The sequence below is a fragment of the Cetorhinus maximus genome, chromosome 24, assembly GCF_964194155.1.
Source record: "Cetorhinus maximus chromosome 24, sCetMax3.hap1.1, whole genome shotgun sequence".
Taxonomy (NCBI): Eukaryota; Metazoa; Chordata; class Chondrichthyes; order Lamniformes; family Cetorhinidae; genus Cetorhinus; species Cetorhinus maximus.
In genome coordinates, this window is record NC_135902.1 from 49,266,449 (window position 1) to 49,282,682 (window position 16,234).

Below are 16,234 nucleotides of genomic sequence, written 5' to 3' on the forward strand. Positions count from 1 at the left end.
CTGGGAGCCAATCAGCGGCGAGAGACAGTTTAAATGTACAGGGCCCAGTGGCTATGGAAGTGAGCTGAGGGTAAAATGGGTGAAGTATAGGCAATGTGAGGGATTGGCATTTTTATTTCGTTTTTAAAAATATCGTTAAAAGTTGTTCATTTCGTCGAAGGAGAGGGGGGGAAAAGAATTGTACCGTTTCCATTCGTGTGACAGGATGGAGGTGCAGGATGAGAGAGGTTGGTTCATGTTGACTTGTCTTCAGCAGTAGGCCAGCAATGACACTGGTAACTTTCCCAGCAAACTTTTCCAGTTTATTATTTTTTTAAAACCCCTTCAGCTGTCATGTCTTTTAATTTTTATCCTATTTATTTTTGTTTCCAGGGATTGTTGAGTTATGTCAACCAGGAAATGGTTTTGCCCTCCCCTCAGCTGTGTCGTCAGATAATTAGCCATGGTCCACAAAAGACCAAAGGCATCTCTCTCTCTCTCTCTCTCTCTCTCTCTATTTAAAGAGAGAGGAAAATTGGTTACGTATAACTTGACGGGGGCATCACCCCTTAAGCGTAGGGCAAGGCGAGGCTATGAGCTACCATATCTGGTATGGCGATTGATACCGTTGGTGTCATTCTGTATCGCACTCTAACTCAAGTGTCACGGTAACCAGGCACTTGTTTGTAGGCGCCAGTTGAAGCGGTTAAAATAATGGGTGGGGAGGGGCCGCCCTCCCAACTATTAATAAAATTGATTTCCAGTCTAATGCAGCAAATGACTATTTCAGTGTGTTGTATTCTCCATGTATCACTTTTATTTCGATGTAAGTTTTTTTGCTGTCTCTTCGCCCCCCCCCCCCCCCCCCGTAGTTTTAACTTGAGGGGATTAGTGTGATACCGGTAACAACTTCTTCTTTCGAAGCTTTTAAAAACATTAAAAGTATTAAAATGGAATTTCTATTGGCTTCGCCCTCTCTTGCCTTCGCGTAAGGTGGATGAGGGACTGCGCCTTCCGTGATGGTTGTCGAATCGAAAGTGCTGATGCTGATCTGTGGCGCAGCATATTCTAGCCAGGCTGTATTTTCCAGTGTTTTTTTCCAGTAATTTTTTTCCAATGCTTTGGTTTCTGCTCTTTTCCTCCGTACCTGCGTTTGACTTTAATACGATTTCACTCATGGGGCTTGATTATATCTAATGGGAGCTAAAATATTTATTCAAAATAAACTATGGAGCTCCAAGTTGTCGTCCTGCTAGATGTTGTAACTAATTGCTATAATGTATTGTGAAATATTGAACCTTGGAGATATTGGTATATCAAGAACTTCTGGATTAAAAATCACTTGTACTTCTTGAAACCCTTGTAATTCATAGTGTAGCTACTTGTATGTTTGTAAGGCCTTGTAAAGTTCGCCTTGCATTTGTCAGTACTGGATCTTTGCAAACTATACTTCAGTATAGTGCTCGTAGAAAATATTTGTTTAAATAAACTCCACCTTCTCCCGTAGAGTGACTCTTGCACAGTGTGTGCACCAAAAAGCCAACACAATTTTTTTTACCAGTCTAACATGTAATTAGAATAAAGTGCGTATAACATTTGTGTGCTCTTTGGGATTTGCAATAATTAGTCAAGTAATAAATTGCTAAAACAGGACTCCTGAGTAGCTTTGATCCAATGCTCTTGAAATGTTTGGAATGAGTGCTTCCACCTGTTGTTCGTTTACTATTAGTTTTCTGCTTTCTGTCAAGGAGCAGTGGAGATGCAGGTGCCTTTGTCACCTGTCCTTGTGTCACCCCCTCTCCCTCCCCGGCATTTGATAAGATGCCACACAATAGACAAGATAAGGGCTCATGGAGTTTTGGGGTAATATATTAGCATAGTTAGGGGATTGGTTTATGGATAGAAAGCGAGTGGGCATAAATGGGGCCTTTTCAAGCTGGCATGCAGTGATTTGTGGACTGCCGCAAGGATCTGTGCTGGGTCCTCAGCTATTGACAATCTATATTAATTACTCTCGGTCTCTTCATCTAAGTGATATATAAAAGTTTGCTGATGATACCAAGCTAGGCGGGAAAGTAAGCTGAGGGAGGACACAAAGGCTGCAAAGCGATCTAGACAGGTTAAATGAGTGGGGCAACAAGATGGCAGATGGAGTATAATGTAGTGAAGTGTGAAGTTAGCAACTTTGGTTGAAAGAATAGAAAAGCAGAATTTTTTTTTAAGTTATGAAACTTGTAAGTGTTGGTGTCCAAAGAGACTTTGGTGTGCTTGTACAAGGAATGCAGGAAGTTAGCATAAAAGCAAAAAACTGCGGATGCTGGAAATCCAAAACAAAAATAAAAATACCTGGAAAAACTCAGCAGGTCTGGCAGCATCTGCGGAGAGGAACACAGTTAACGTTTCGAGTCCGTATGACTCTTCAACAGAACTAAGTAAAAATAGAAGAGAGGTGAAATATAAGCTGGTTTAAGGGGGCGGTGGGACAGGTAGAGCTGGATAGAGGGCCATTGATAGGTGGAGATAACCAAAAGATATGTGAACAAGGCAAAAGAGAGATAAGGAAATCCTGTCGGAGAGAAGAGCAATACTTCTTCAAGGTAGGCATTCCTTGAAGAGAAGTGGCAGTCAATTAAACACTAAGATAAAAGCAAAAAACTGCAGATGCTGGAAATCCAAAACAAAAATAAAAATACGCAGCAAGTTAGCATGTGGGTGCAGCAAGCAATTAGGAAAGCAAATGGCATGTTGGCCTTTATTACAAGGGGATTGGTGTATATACGTGTTGCTGCGGTTGTACAGGGATTTGATGAGACCACATCTGGAATACTGTGTGCGGTTCTGGTCTCCACATTTAAGAAAGGATGTACTTGCATTGGAGGCAGTACAGTGAAGGTTCACCAAATTGGCCCCTGGGATGACGGGGTTGACCTATGATGAGAAGCTAAGTAAATTGGTCTTATATTCTCTGGAATTTAGAAGAATGAGAGGTGATCTAATTGATACCTACAAAATTCTGAGGGGGCTTGATAGGGTAGATGCTGAGAAATTGTTTCTGCCAGTTGGGGAATCTAAAGCATAGGCACAGTCTCAGGCTAAGGGGCCAATCGTTTAGGACTGAGATGATGAGGAGAAATTATTTCATTCAAAGGGTGGATGCTCCATCATTGAATACATTTAAGGCTGGGTTAGAAAGATTTTTGATGTCTCAAGGAATTTGAGAGGCACCAAGGACGAGATAAGGGTTTGGTCTAACTCTCAATTATACTCTTTTTTGTCCTCAGTGTCTCTTGAAGTCTTCTACACCTTCACTCTGTTTAGACCCCTTTATTTTTTTTTATATAATCCAAAACCTCTAGATTTCTCTCAACTAATCATTGATTTACAGCCATCACCTTGGCATTACTCAGGCACCTAGTTTGGATTCCTTTGGGAATGTAGCTGCCTCTGATTGCTGTTCTGTTCTATTCTTAATAGCAGGTTCCCCATTAACTGTTCTCTTTTACTGATTCCCAGTTCTCCTACTATACGTTCCGTAATACATGCAAGGCATAATGAAATTTTTTTTTAAATGTTAATACAAATGAAAAGCAAAACCTTCAGAGCTTATGGTTATTCTTGTAGCAGTATGCTAATTAAGTACCTATCTTAATCTATAACAAGTGAATATACTTCAGGACTCCAAGATTAACAATCTCTAAGGTTCATGACCACTGCCACAAAGCGATAGCTTTGGGTGCTTAAGGTGACATTTTCATGAGTCTTGAGGACCGTGAGATGATCTGATATTGCCAAAGCTCTGAAAACAGTATGGGATAGATGCCTGGCAGTGCATGTGGATGTGGATAGTATTATATAAGCGTTAACTGTAATTTTCTGTCATCAACTGGATTTTATTACTTAATATGTAATCATTAATCCTTAGGACATGACTTGCTTAGATTTAGACTTAGTCCTTTCCTGTGCCACATGGCACATGAGGCAAACAAAGACATGCTTATTATGTCTGTTTCTATGGCTAGATTTTTTTGGAACAGGTCAGTTGCTGTCAGTGTTCACTTTTAGCAACACTGAACTTTGCCACAAATGACTGAAAATGTTTGAAACTTCAATACACTGGAGTGGCTTCAAGGATGTAATCTCAATTTAGGATTCAGATGACACACTGCACTCATCCTCTTACTGCCTTTTAATTAAATTAGGTGTTGGCCTCAATTCATTGTGGAAAAACTCTCACCTCTGTGTCAGTGAGGTGTGGGTTCAAGCCCCACTCCAGACACTAGAGTCACGATCTTCTAGGCTATCACTCCAGTGCACTACTGAAGAAGTAGTAACAATAAACTGAGGCCTTGTCTGCTTTCTCAAATGGATGTAAGTTCCCATTCTTCTTATCGACTTCTCTGCCTGACCCACAGTGCTGCGATCTCCACCACTGATAGGGCAAGGAGGCAGGTCCTGAATCTACCCCAGCCAGAAGGGGATCAAGCACCAATCTGATCCACACTGGCTGTCCAGCCAACTGAGCCAACCAGCCTCCCAGAGTCTGAGTTGCTGTGGCAACATACACTTTTACAAGTACATTGTAGCCTGGAGCTATAGATAGAAATGTTAGAGGCTCCAATTTATGTTCATCACATAGCTGACCTAGGAACATCTCCTGCTCTTAATGCCTATCATTGGTGTACATTGGAAGGATTTACAAGTTGATACTTGGCCTGTTTGGCCGCATTATCACCATAGTAGGACTTGAACCGGAAGCTTTTGGCTCAGGGGCAGGGATGTTGCCCGCTGTGCCTCAAGTTCCTATGACTCTATTCAAAGAAGAGCAAGGAGTTCCTCCCTACTGCCTTGGCCAGTATTTTACACCTCTACATTAGTCATATTATTTAGTTATTATCTCATTCCTGTTTGTGAACCTTCCTTTCTGCAAATTGGCTACCACGTTTCCTACTTTGCAACAGTGACTACGCCATATGGGGAAACCTAGGGCGGAATCTTGCGAAGCACCTGGGAGTGGGAAATGAGGCGGGCAAGGGCACTTAAGTGAGCAGAAGGTCAAATGTTAGCTTTCTGACAGCGGGATGAAAGTTGGTTATTAAGTTGGCAACAGATTGAGAGCAGATTGTGCTGCCCAAAAACTGGCAGGAACCATTCAGTAGTGGTGCTACCAAGCCACTCTTCGTGATGGGCATTGAAGTCTCCCACCCAGAGTACATTCTGTGTCTTCATGGGGTCCTGAGCTGATGTTGAGCACTCCTCGGGCAACTCCCTCCTGGCTCTGTACCACTTTACTGCTACCTCTGCTGGATCAGTTCTGGTCTGTCAGGATATACCCAGGGATGGTGATATGATTCTGTGAGTATGACTATGTCAGGCTGTTGCTTGTTTCCTGATTTTTGCAGGACTTTGCAGGATTGACAGGGCTGAGTTTGCTGTTGTTGTTTGTGGGGCCTAGGTCGATGCTGGGAGGTATGTTCAGTTTCGTTCCTTATTGACTTGTTTTTAGCGGTTTGATACAACTGAGTGGCTTGCTAGGTCATTTTAGAGGGCATTTAAGAGTCAACCACATTGCAATGGATCTGGAGTCGCATGTAGGCCAGACCAAGTAAGGACAGCAGGTTTCCTTCCCTAAAGAACATTAGTGAACCAGATGGGGTTTTATGACAATGTTTCATGGTCATCATTAGACTTTTAATTCCAGATATTTATTGAAATCAAATTCCACCATCTGCCTTGGTGAGATTTGAACCTGGGTTCCCAGAGCATTACCCTGGGTCAACACACTATGCCACCACCTTCCTGTAGGTACAGCAGACTTCCGTAATTTTGAGCCAGGCAATCCTACAGCAATTCTAGGGCACTGTTTAGCCAACTGGTTTATCTCATTGATAGGATTGGAGATGTACACCTTGACTGGGAGCTTCTTATATGACTGGCTTCTTATTACTTAGCTGCAGGAAGATGCAAAGCTAGTGCTCTTGTATTGGCTAGAAACTTACAGGTCTTTGTGCTGGTAAATCACTTGGCTTCAATTTTGCCTGGTTGAAATCCAGGAATATCTTGTGTGGGGAAGGCTAGTAAAGCTTCAGTGCCATCAAACCCTGGGCATTAAGGTTTTAGTCTCTACATTGGACAAACTGAAACTCTAATTGTGTGAATTGTCCAGTAATTTGGCTTGAAGCAAAGTGTCATGCCAAGAAGGCATAAAAGAAAAATAATTCTCAAAGAAATTTGTTTTTCTTCCATATTCTTTTGTTTTAAATTCTTCTTTCAAAATGGACAATTGCTGGGCTGTGAAATGGCAGCAGCTTGTCACATGCAGGTAGTTTTGTGAAATTCTGACCAATTTCAATGTTCAAAAATGAGCTCCCCAACCTCCTGGAATGTGACTTGTATGAATATTCTAGCCAAGCCAACACAAAAGGCCAGTAGATGAGAGATCTGCCCCAGCCAGCACTGGACAAAGGCAGCTATTTGCCACTCCTCATCTCCAATGTAGTGTGAATGGTTCCACAGTTACCTACTCAGAATACAATGGGTTTTAATGAGCAGACCTTAAAGTAGAATGGCTCGACCCAAAACACCCTGTCACTTGATTCTGACTTGAGCTGTTTGAATTGCTTTAATTATACAGCTTTCGGATTCCATCTTCAGTTGCTGTTCAACATCAGAAGAGATAACAGGACTCCAGGCAATAGCAGCCTCCCTCTGACCTCTGTCTCTCTCAAAGCCTGGTATACAGAAAGAATCCTGCATTTCGCCTACAAAATGAACTAACTCCCAGAATACAAGAATACTTTGCTGCATCTTCATCTGCCTCAGCCTTCAGCTGAGCTCCTAGGCAAAAGATCAGGTTTTCTGCCAGATGAAGCCAACTGGAAGAACCTTTCTTGTCCAAAGACTTTTTTTTTGCAAAAATATACTTTATTCATAAAATATCTTCAACCACATTCCAAACCATTTCAAAAACACCATTACAAGGGTACAATCTGGTTCAACTTTTACAAATTGTATCACCAGGTGCATCAGTACAAACAATATTACAGTCATTTACAGCCTTTCATTTTGAGCTGTACAGCCCGAGGGGATTTAAACAGTTCCCAGTCCCTCGGTGCGCTATGGCAGAAAGGTCTTAGACAGCGACCCTTCCCCATTGCGCCTTTGCGGCAGCTGCCCCAAGCTTTAGTGCGTCCCTCAGCACGTAGTCCTGGACTTTGGATTGTGCCAGTCCGCAACACTCGGTCGGGGACAACTCTTTGTGCTGGAAGACCAACAAGTTTCGGGCAGACCAAAGGGCGTCTTTCACCGAGTTGATGATCCTCCAGCTGCAGTTGACGTTTGTCTCGGTGTGTGTCCCTGGGAACAGCCCGTAGAGCACAGAGTCCTGTGTCACAGAACTGCTCGGGATGAACCTCGACAGCAACCACTGCATCTCTCTCCAGACCTTCTTTGCAAAGGCACAATCCACAAGGAGGTGAACAACGGTCTCGTCCCCACCACAGCCACCTCGAGGGCAACGTGCAGAGGGGGTGAGGCTCCTGGCGTGTAGGAAGGATCTGACGGGGAGGGCCTTTCTCACCACCAGCCAAGCCACGTCTTGGTGCTTGTTGGAAAGTTCTGGCGATGAGGCATTCTGCCAAATGACTTTGACAGTCTGCTCGGGGAACCATCCCACAGGATCCCCCCCTCTCCTTTTCCCTCAGGGCCTCTAAGACGTTACGTGCTGACCACTGCCTGATGGACTTGTGGTCAAAGGTGTTTTTCTGCATAAATTTTTCCACGAGGGACAGGTGGTACGGCACGGTCCAACTACTTGGAGCGTTCCGCGGCAGCGTGGTCAGACCCATCCTTCGCAACACCGGGGACAGGTAGAACCTCAGCACATAGGGACACTTGGTGTTTGCGTACTGAGGGGCTACACACCGCTTGATGCAGCCACACACAAAAGTGGCCATCAGTATGAGGGCGATGTTGGGCACGTTTTCTCCCCCTTTATCTAGAGGCTTGTACATCGCGTCCCTGCGGACACGATCCATTTTTGACCTCCAGATAAAGCGGAAGATGGCTCGAGTGATCGCCACCACGCAGGAGTGTGGAATGGGCCAGACCTGCGCCACGTACAGCAACAGCGAGAGTGCCTCACACCTGATGACCAGGTTCTTAACCCGCAATGGAGAGGGAGCGTCGCTCCCACATGCCCAGTTTCCTTTTCACCATAGACACTCGCTCCTTCCAGTTTCTAACGCATGCCCTGGTCCCTCCGAACCATATCCCCAGCACCTTCAGGCCGTCAGCCCTGACAGTGAAGGGGACAAAGGATCGATCAGACCAGTTCCCAAAGAACATGGCCTCGCTCTTCCCACGATTTACCTTGGCTCCCGAGGCCAGTTCGAACTGGTCGCAGATGTGGATCAGTCTGCGCACCGACAGCGGGTCCGAGCAGAAGACAGCGACATCGTCCATGTACAGGGAGGCTTTTACCTGAGTGCCTCCACTGCCTGGGATCGTCACTCCTCTTATGCCCAGATCCTTCCTGATGGACTCGGCAAAGGGTTCTATGCAACACACGAAAAGAACAGGCGAGAGAGGACAGCCCTGCCTGACTCCAGATTTAATCGGAAAGCTATCTGTTTCCCACCCATTGATTGAGACTGCGCTACTGATGTTAGTGTAGAGCAGTTGGATCCAATTTCGAATTCCCTCCCCAAACCCCATTTTGGAGAGCACATCCACCAAGTAGGTGTGCGATATTCTGTCAAAGGCCTTCTCCTGATCCAGGCTGATGAGGCAGGTATCCACACCCCTGTCCTGTACATAGGCAATCGTATCCCTGAGCAGCGCGAGGCTGTCAGAGATCTTCCTGCCTGGCACAGTGCAGGTCTGGTCAGGGTGAATCACCAATTCCAGAGCGGATTTGACCCGATTGGCGATGACCTTGGACAGAATCTTATAGTCCACGTTCAACAGTGAAATGGGTCGCCAATTTCTAATTTCCTCCCTTCCCCCCTTGTGCTTGTAGATGAGGGTGATGATGCCTTTCCTCATGGATTCTGACATACTACCAGCCAGGAGCATACTCTTGTACACTCCTAGCAGGTCTGGGCCGATCAAGTCCCACAGAGCCGAATACAACTCCGCCGGCAAGCCGTCGCTTCCGGGAGTTTTACTTTTCTCAAAGGACTCAAGGGCCTTAGTCAGTTCATCAGGAGTTAGCGGTTTGTCCAGGCTCTCCCGCGTACTGTTGTCTAAGACCTCTGTGATAGAGGACAGGAAGGACTGGGAGGCCGTGCTGTCCGTGGGCTTCACGTCATACAAACCGGCATAAAAGGATTTGCTGATCCTCAAAATGTCGGACTGCGATGACTTTACTGAGCCGTCTTCTTCCTTCAGGCTGCTGATCACAGAGCTCTCTCTGTGTACCTTTTGGAAGAAGAAACGTGAGTACGTCTCATCCTGCTCCACGGAGCGGACTCTGGAACGGAAGATGATCTTGGAGGCCTCTGAGGCAAAGTGCAAGGCTTGCTGGCTCTTCACCTCTTGGAGTTCCTCCTTGACATCGACCCCCATCGACTGCAGCCGGAGCAGATTCTGCATGTTTTTCTGGAGTCAAGACATTTCCCTCTGTTCCTTTCTAGCTTTCTGGGTGCCTTTGAGGATGAAAAACCTCTTGATGTTTCCCTTGATCGCTTCCCACCAGTGTGTCAGGGACTCAAAGAGGGGTTTCACGGTTCTCCAACCTTTGTAATCCCTCTTGAGCTCCTCAATGTTCTCTGGGGTCAGCAGTTGCACATTTAGCTTCCATGCCCCCCTGCCCACCCTCAGGTCCTTCTCTAAGTGGCAGTCCGCCAGTAGGAGGCAGTGGTCAGAGAAAAACACCGGCTTGACGTCAGTGGATCTGACTGTGAATGCACGGGACACAAACAGGAAGTCTATCCTGGAACGAATGGACCCGTCTGGCCGCGACCAGGTGTATCTACGCTGCGCTCCGTCTGCAGGGTTGCTGAAGACGTCGTGCAGCTTGGCATCCTTAACTGTTTCCATCAGGGATCTGGACGTAGTGTCCAATCTGCTGTCGGCCCTGCTGGATCGTCCAGCCGCATCGATGATGCAGTTGAAGTCACCACCCAGAATGACTGGCCTGGAGGTCGCCAGCAGCAGTGGGAGCTGCTGAAAAACCTCCAGCCGCTCGGCCCCTTGTGACGGGCCATACATGTTAATTAACCGGAGTGGAGCGTTCTTGTACATTACGTCTGCTACGAGGAGGCGCCCGCCCACCACCTCCTTAACCTCGGAGACGGTGAAGTTGCCTCCCCGCAGCAGAATACCCAGGCCGGAGGAACGAGAGTCGTTTCCGCCCGACCAGATCGATGGCCCATGGGACCACCATCGTGACCATTGCCTGTAGGAGCTGAAATGCGGTATCGCACACTCCTGCAGAAACAACAGGTCAGCTTTGACCTTGGCAAGGTAGTCCAAGGTCGCAACACATCGCGTAGTCCAAAGACTTACTGGACTCTGGACTCACATGAAACAATAATTCTTCTTTGTTTCCTGTGGTTTTGCCCTGTACCTCTTTCTTTTCCTATCCCTTTTATAATTGTGTGATTGTACTGGGGTTATGTAGCGACGCCCTCGTCTCACGTTTTGAGTGTGTGTAAGTTAAATTAAACCCCTCATTTTATCCTAGCTCAAGTTTGCTGTGGGGCTATTAATAGAGGGTTAGGGAAATACACCACAACTTATAAATGGGGAAATCAAAAATCGCAAAACGCATTTCTGTTTACTGATGGGTGGTGAGAAAAGAAATTAAGGCTACTATAAATTAAACCCCCTCCCGTCTGTAACAATAGCATGAAGCTTTTGAATATGTCCCAGACCATTTTGACCAGAAAAGTAAAACTGTCGCTGTTTGTAAATTCAGATGCATATAAATACACCATGGGTCACAAAACATTGTTTACATTTTTTTTTAAATGAACATTAAACCTTGGATATTTGGGCATGAGCAATTGGCATCAAGCTATAAACTATGTCCAAAGTGTTTGTATCCTTAAAGAAGCAGTGGAGGAATGTAAAGAGGTATCAGTCATTTTAAACTTTTTCAAAGATGGTCTTATTTCCTGGTCTGATTCTTGAAAGTGTAGTTACGCTCTCAAAAATACACTTGGCCCAGTGAACTTCCATATTCTCATGGAAAATTATACATTGCATCTTATTAGTTTAATTTGACCTGTATCACTGTCTACAGGTTTGCCTACCACAAAAGATGTTATAGACTAATTTTGCTCTGTTTTCTGGCCCTTATTGTAGATTGGATTACCGTTGCCAATAATCTCCTTCGCAAGTGCCACATTAATCAGAGGGTGACAAAGTTCTGTGACTGTGATGCAAGTGTATTTATTGCCCTTTATGAAGCTATTCTTGGTGAAAAGGTCCCAGGTAAGTGAGTCATAACTGATAATTTGTAATAAAGAAATCCTGCTCAGTAATGTAATAGTTTCAAGGCTTGGCATGTTGTGCTGCTATATTTAATGAGAAAAGTTTATGTGTAACCTTTTAATCTATTACAGATTACATAGCTATCCCCAAAAGTCAGGAAGACGATGCCCATAATGTGCAGGCAGTGATAGATTCATTGGCTTTGGACTACTTACAAATCAGTTTGTCGCATATAACTGGTCAGTAATAAAATAAGGCAACTTTATGTCTCAAGATGGAAAATGTTTTGAAACAAAAGTTCACGCAGCTTCAATTCCAATGTGGAGATTGGATGATTTTTGTTGTGTTCAAATGTAAAGGCTGTGAGTGTTCAGAATTTGTTTTGAGTTCTAGGGCTGATTTTTTTTTTTGTTTTGTTTTTTCATTGCACTAGTATCAACACCGAAACAATTGTGCAAGGTTCTGCATGCACAACTGCTTGAGTAATGTTTGTGAGAGCTAACACTTAGAATCTTGTGCATAACAAAATAATTTTAAGGTGACACTGAAAAGTCATTTGCCTAAATTAATTTGTGTAAATTCATGTCTCTTTTTCCTCCTCCACTCTTGTCCAGGAGAGAATATTATTCAGAATGACAAAGAAAGTATACGGAATCTATTAGAAATCTTTGATGGTTTGCTAGAATATCTCACAGAACAGATAAGTGAGGCTTCCTCACAGCATGGTAAGTAAGTTTATAAACTGAGTTGAACTACAAGCTTCCTAGTTTGACTAATTTTCAAAGTTTTGCTTTATCCACTAATTAGTTAATCATCTACTGAACTTTAAAATGAAACACAGATCTGAACCTTAGCCTGCTGATGTATTTTTTGTAACTGCCCTCCCTGACAACGCTATGGGTATGCCTAACCATGCATTGCAGCAGTTCAAGAAGGCAACTCACCAGTGAGCACCAGCTCACCGTTCTCAGCAGAGGTGCAGAAGGTCTTTGCTTTCCCTCTACTGTACAGGCAAGGATTGAGCTATCTGCAAATGTCAGAGACTCTATGCAAGAGAAGGCTTAAGCTATAAAGAGCCACAGTCACATCACTCTGTGACATGCTTGCAGGGGAGACCTCCCCCAACTGCATAGGGGGGCACCTGCTGCCTGTAGCTCTGAAGTTTGCTGTTGTGTTCAACTTTGTATCTGGCGCCTTTCAGGCAGCCTGTGGAGATCTCAATGGCATCTCACAACCTGCCACAAAGTACTTTATCAAGGTATTTACTGATGCAATGTTCTGAAGGGCAGAGAATTACATCTCCTTCACACTGGATGTCCAAAGTCAACTGGATATAGCCTGAGGTTTTGTGACAATTGCAGGTTTCCCCAGGGTGCAGGGAGCCATTGATTGTGTACTTGTTGCCATAAAGGCTCCTGCTGGACAGCCCTGCTCTTCCTTCAACAGGAAGGACTTCCACTCACTGAACATCCAGCTAGTCTGTGATCATCATTGGTAGATCGTGCAAGTATACGCCAGGTACCTGAGCAGCAGCTACAACTCCTTCATCCTTTGCAACTGACAGGTGCCAGACCTATTCAGCGGCCCTGATTCCTTGGATGGACGGGTCATAGGTGACGAGGGCTATCGATTGAAGAGATGGCTAACAACACCTGTGAGGGTGCCCAGAACTGAGGCAGAAAGGAGGTACGATGATAATCACAGAAGCACCAAGGATATCATCAAGCAGACCATTGGTCTTTTGAAGATGAGATTCTGATGCCTGGATAGATCTGGAAGAGCATTGCAGTATCCCCTCACATATGTCCCTGATCGTCGTAGTGTACTGCGCCTTCTATAACCTCACTATCCAAAGAGGGGATCCTCTGGAGGATAAGGGCATGGCAAATAGGGGCCAATCCTCAGAGGTTGAGATAAGGGAACAAAGTGACATTCAGGTCGAAGTCCTTGGCTGTGATTGCGAAGATGGCCGTGATACCAGGGATGTCTTAATATGGTAGAGGTTACAATAGTCTCCAATATCCCTATCAGAAATGTGTGGTCGCCATCTGTACAATCCTTTGCCCATGTGCACTGAGCGAGTCCTGTCACTGTCATGTCCACACACTATCCACTTCCCAATATAAACACAAGTGTCCTCCTGCTCTGCACCAATATTATCAAGCTTTCCTCTACCTCAAGATTCAAATGCCACAGCTCATTATTAAAACATCAGCGTAAGGGTTTGTGAGATGTGGGTTTATTTGCAAACATGAAAGGAATATTAACAAAGACGACAAGCAACTCACCCATGTGTCTCGTTAAAAATTCTCCGCAATAGTCACCATGTTTACGGGTGCCCTGGTGCAGTGCTCCACTTGCTTGCTACGCTGGAGAGAGGCAGCTGATCGACCACCTCCACCTATCACTGGCCTTCTATCCAGCTTTACCTTTCGTCCCTCCCCTTAAACAGTATATATTTCACCACATATTTTTACTTCTCTTCTCTGAAGAAGAGTCATACGGACTCAATGTTAACTCTGTCTTTCTCTCCACAGATGCTGTCAGACCTGCTGAGTTTTTCCAGCATTTTTTTGTTTCCATTTCAGACCACCCCCCTTACCCTGGATGACCCCAGTGAGCATTCTCTGCACTGCTGTGGCCTTGAGCGGCCCACCACTTTAGAAGACTCCTGCTGAGAGGCAGGAGAATGTTCAGTTGTTGTGTCTCTGCACAAGGACTATGTCAATGGCAGATGGACGGAGGAGATGCTGCCCCCAACAGAAGTGCCCTGAGAGCTGCTTCCAGATGGAGACAGCTGCTGCTCATCCTCTGCCTCAAGGACGATCTAGCCCTCCCTGCCAATCGGTGACCTTACAGGAATTGGGTATGCACCCAAGCTCCCAGTTCCCCTGGGCCCCTGAGCTCAGAGCCAGACTGATAGTGTACAGGTCTGTGCACATATCGACAATTGCATCCGCAATGCGCTAGATTTGCACCTCCAGGGCAGTCACCAGTCTGTCCATGGAGGAAGCTTTGTATTCCAAAGAGTGGGTAATTGCAGTACACATGCCCTGGGTGGATACCTCCACAGCCTGGGCTAGAACACACAACCCCTCTGGTATACCCGCCAAATCTTCATGGACCTCGCACTGGACATTCAGTATCTGCCGTCCTTCTGGATGACTCCTGAGGCTCGTCATCCGACTCGGAATCAGTCTCCGATCACCCCAGACACTCCTCCGACTGTTTGAGGTCTTTTCTACCACACCTTTCTGGCAGCTGCACGTACGAATGTGAAGTGCCCTCTCCAGTCTGTGAATGTCCCCTGTCTGATGCATTAATTCCTGCTGAGGTGCCAGTATCTGTGATGGTGCTTAGTGCAGAGAGGATGTGATGTTGCATCCTCTGAGTGTGGTTCCTCCTCTGAGGGGAGTGATGGCACGGCATCTGGAGGAGGATGATCTAAAGAGGCTTATCCTGTGACAAAATGAGGAGGGGTTAATGGGCATCACTGACCTTGCCACATCAGCGAGCCACTATGACAACATGCTCAGCAACCTTACTCATCTCTAACATGAGAGATTAGATCTGCAGACACAATGCGCACTTGAAGGATAATCTGAAGCTTCAGATGATGAAGCTTGAGGGTTTCAACGTTTGAACTAACATTAACAAGCTTCATTGAATCATGCTGCCCCCCCATTAATCTTGCACTTGCCCTGTCCCCTTTTTCTATTTGACTGAACCTTTTGCCAACCCACCAGATGCAGGCCTTTCTCCAATCTTGCCTCTGCCTGGAGGACTCTGTCCGTGAGTGTCAGCCCGTCCTCCTTGAAGGAAACCACTACGATAAGGTTCGGAACTCCCCTGCCTGCATGGGCTTGCTCAAGGGGATTGTGGGTTTGCTTCTCCTGAAAAGATGTGTAAGAGTGCACTCATTAACAATTTCAGATTATTAATGCTGCCTACCCATTTATTAGTAAAGTGTATGCCATCCTGGAGGCTGTGCTCATCCATCATATGCACATTCTGCCAACCACCCACCCCACAACTGGACCAAAGCTCTAAAAGCACAATGACCATCGTCAATATGCCTTTGTTGCATCATGCTGCCTTTGAGCTCAAGCCAAACTCACTTTCCTCCTGCATTCGTGAGTGTGCCCTGTAGCACACTGGTACAAGATTGCCCATACTGAGGCCTTACCCTGGCCGGCCTCGTGAGATGAGATCACGAGCCTTTTCTGGCATTGGGAATATGTCCTTCTGATGAGCCCAATACTACCGACCTCCTTGGCCACCACCACCCAGGCTGCATGTGTCTAGCTCAGCATCCTCTTCCTATGGGTAGGCATCAGAGACTGCATGTAGGAGGGCTCGGAGGAAGTCCTCGTTTAATCTAGGGGCTGGTTTGACCCTTCTTCCCTGTCTCTCCCCTCGCCCCAATGGTGCAGACATCTCTGGAAGAAAACAAGCAACAACCAGACAACTCCTGCCTACAAAGAATCAGTGAACTTGTTCAGGTTTAAAAAAAGAATGCCACCTCTGATCTGTGCCAAGGTTTGGAGACAGCAGAATTCAAAATAAAATGCACTGCCGTAGAAGCCTGCAGACTGCTCGACAAATTATCCTGGGAGGTTTGAAGTGATCCTGCATTTGCTGGGTCCCCAAAGCTGTCCCATGCCAGGGGTCCTGGCTGTGAACTTGTTTTGGGTCAAGGTCAATGACCCCTGAGGCCGTGCAACCCACCCTCCAACACTGGGTGGGATGAAGGCCTCAAACTCGTCCTGGAAATTAACGAGCCCCAATTGATATTTTATCGGGCCTGGAAGTTGAAAGG

At 45.7% G+C, this 16,234-nt stretch overlaps 1 protein-coding gene across 2 annotated transcripts in view; it reads left to right on the forward strand.

Moving 5' to 3' along the window:
- The first annotated feature begins 11 nt into the window (after nucleotides 1-11).
- LOC144699883 (centrosomal protein of 95 kDa-like) overlaps nucleotides 12-16,234 on the forward strand; it is a 57,472-nt gene continuing 41,249 nt past the window's right edge. Inside the window, exons 1-4 of one of the 2 annotated variants that reach the window (XM_078571226.1) lie at nucleotides 12-227; nucleotides 11,287-11,415; nucleotides 11,547-11,654; nucleotides 12,030-12,140. In XM_078571226.1, the coding sequence (XP_078427352.1) occupies nucleotides 206-227; nucleotides 11,287-11,415; nucleotides 11,547-11,654; nucleotides 12,030-12,140 (370 nt within the window). In that variant the 5' untranslated portion in view covers nucleotides 12-205. The remainder of the gene's footprint in view (nucleotides 228-11,286; nucleotides 11,416-11,546; nucleotides 11,655-12,029; nucleotides 12,141-16,234) is intronic. The other variant, XM_078571228.1, reaches the window with a different exon arrangement.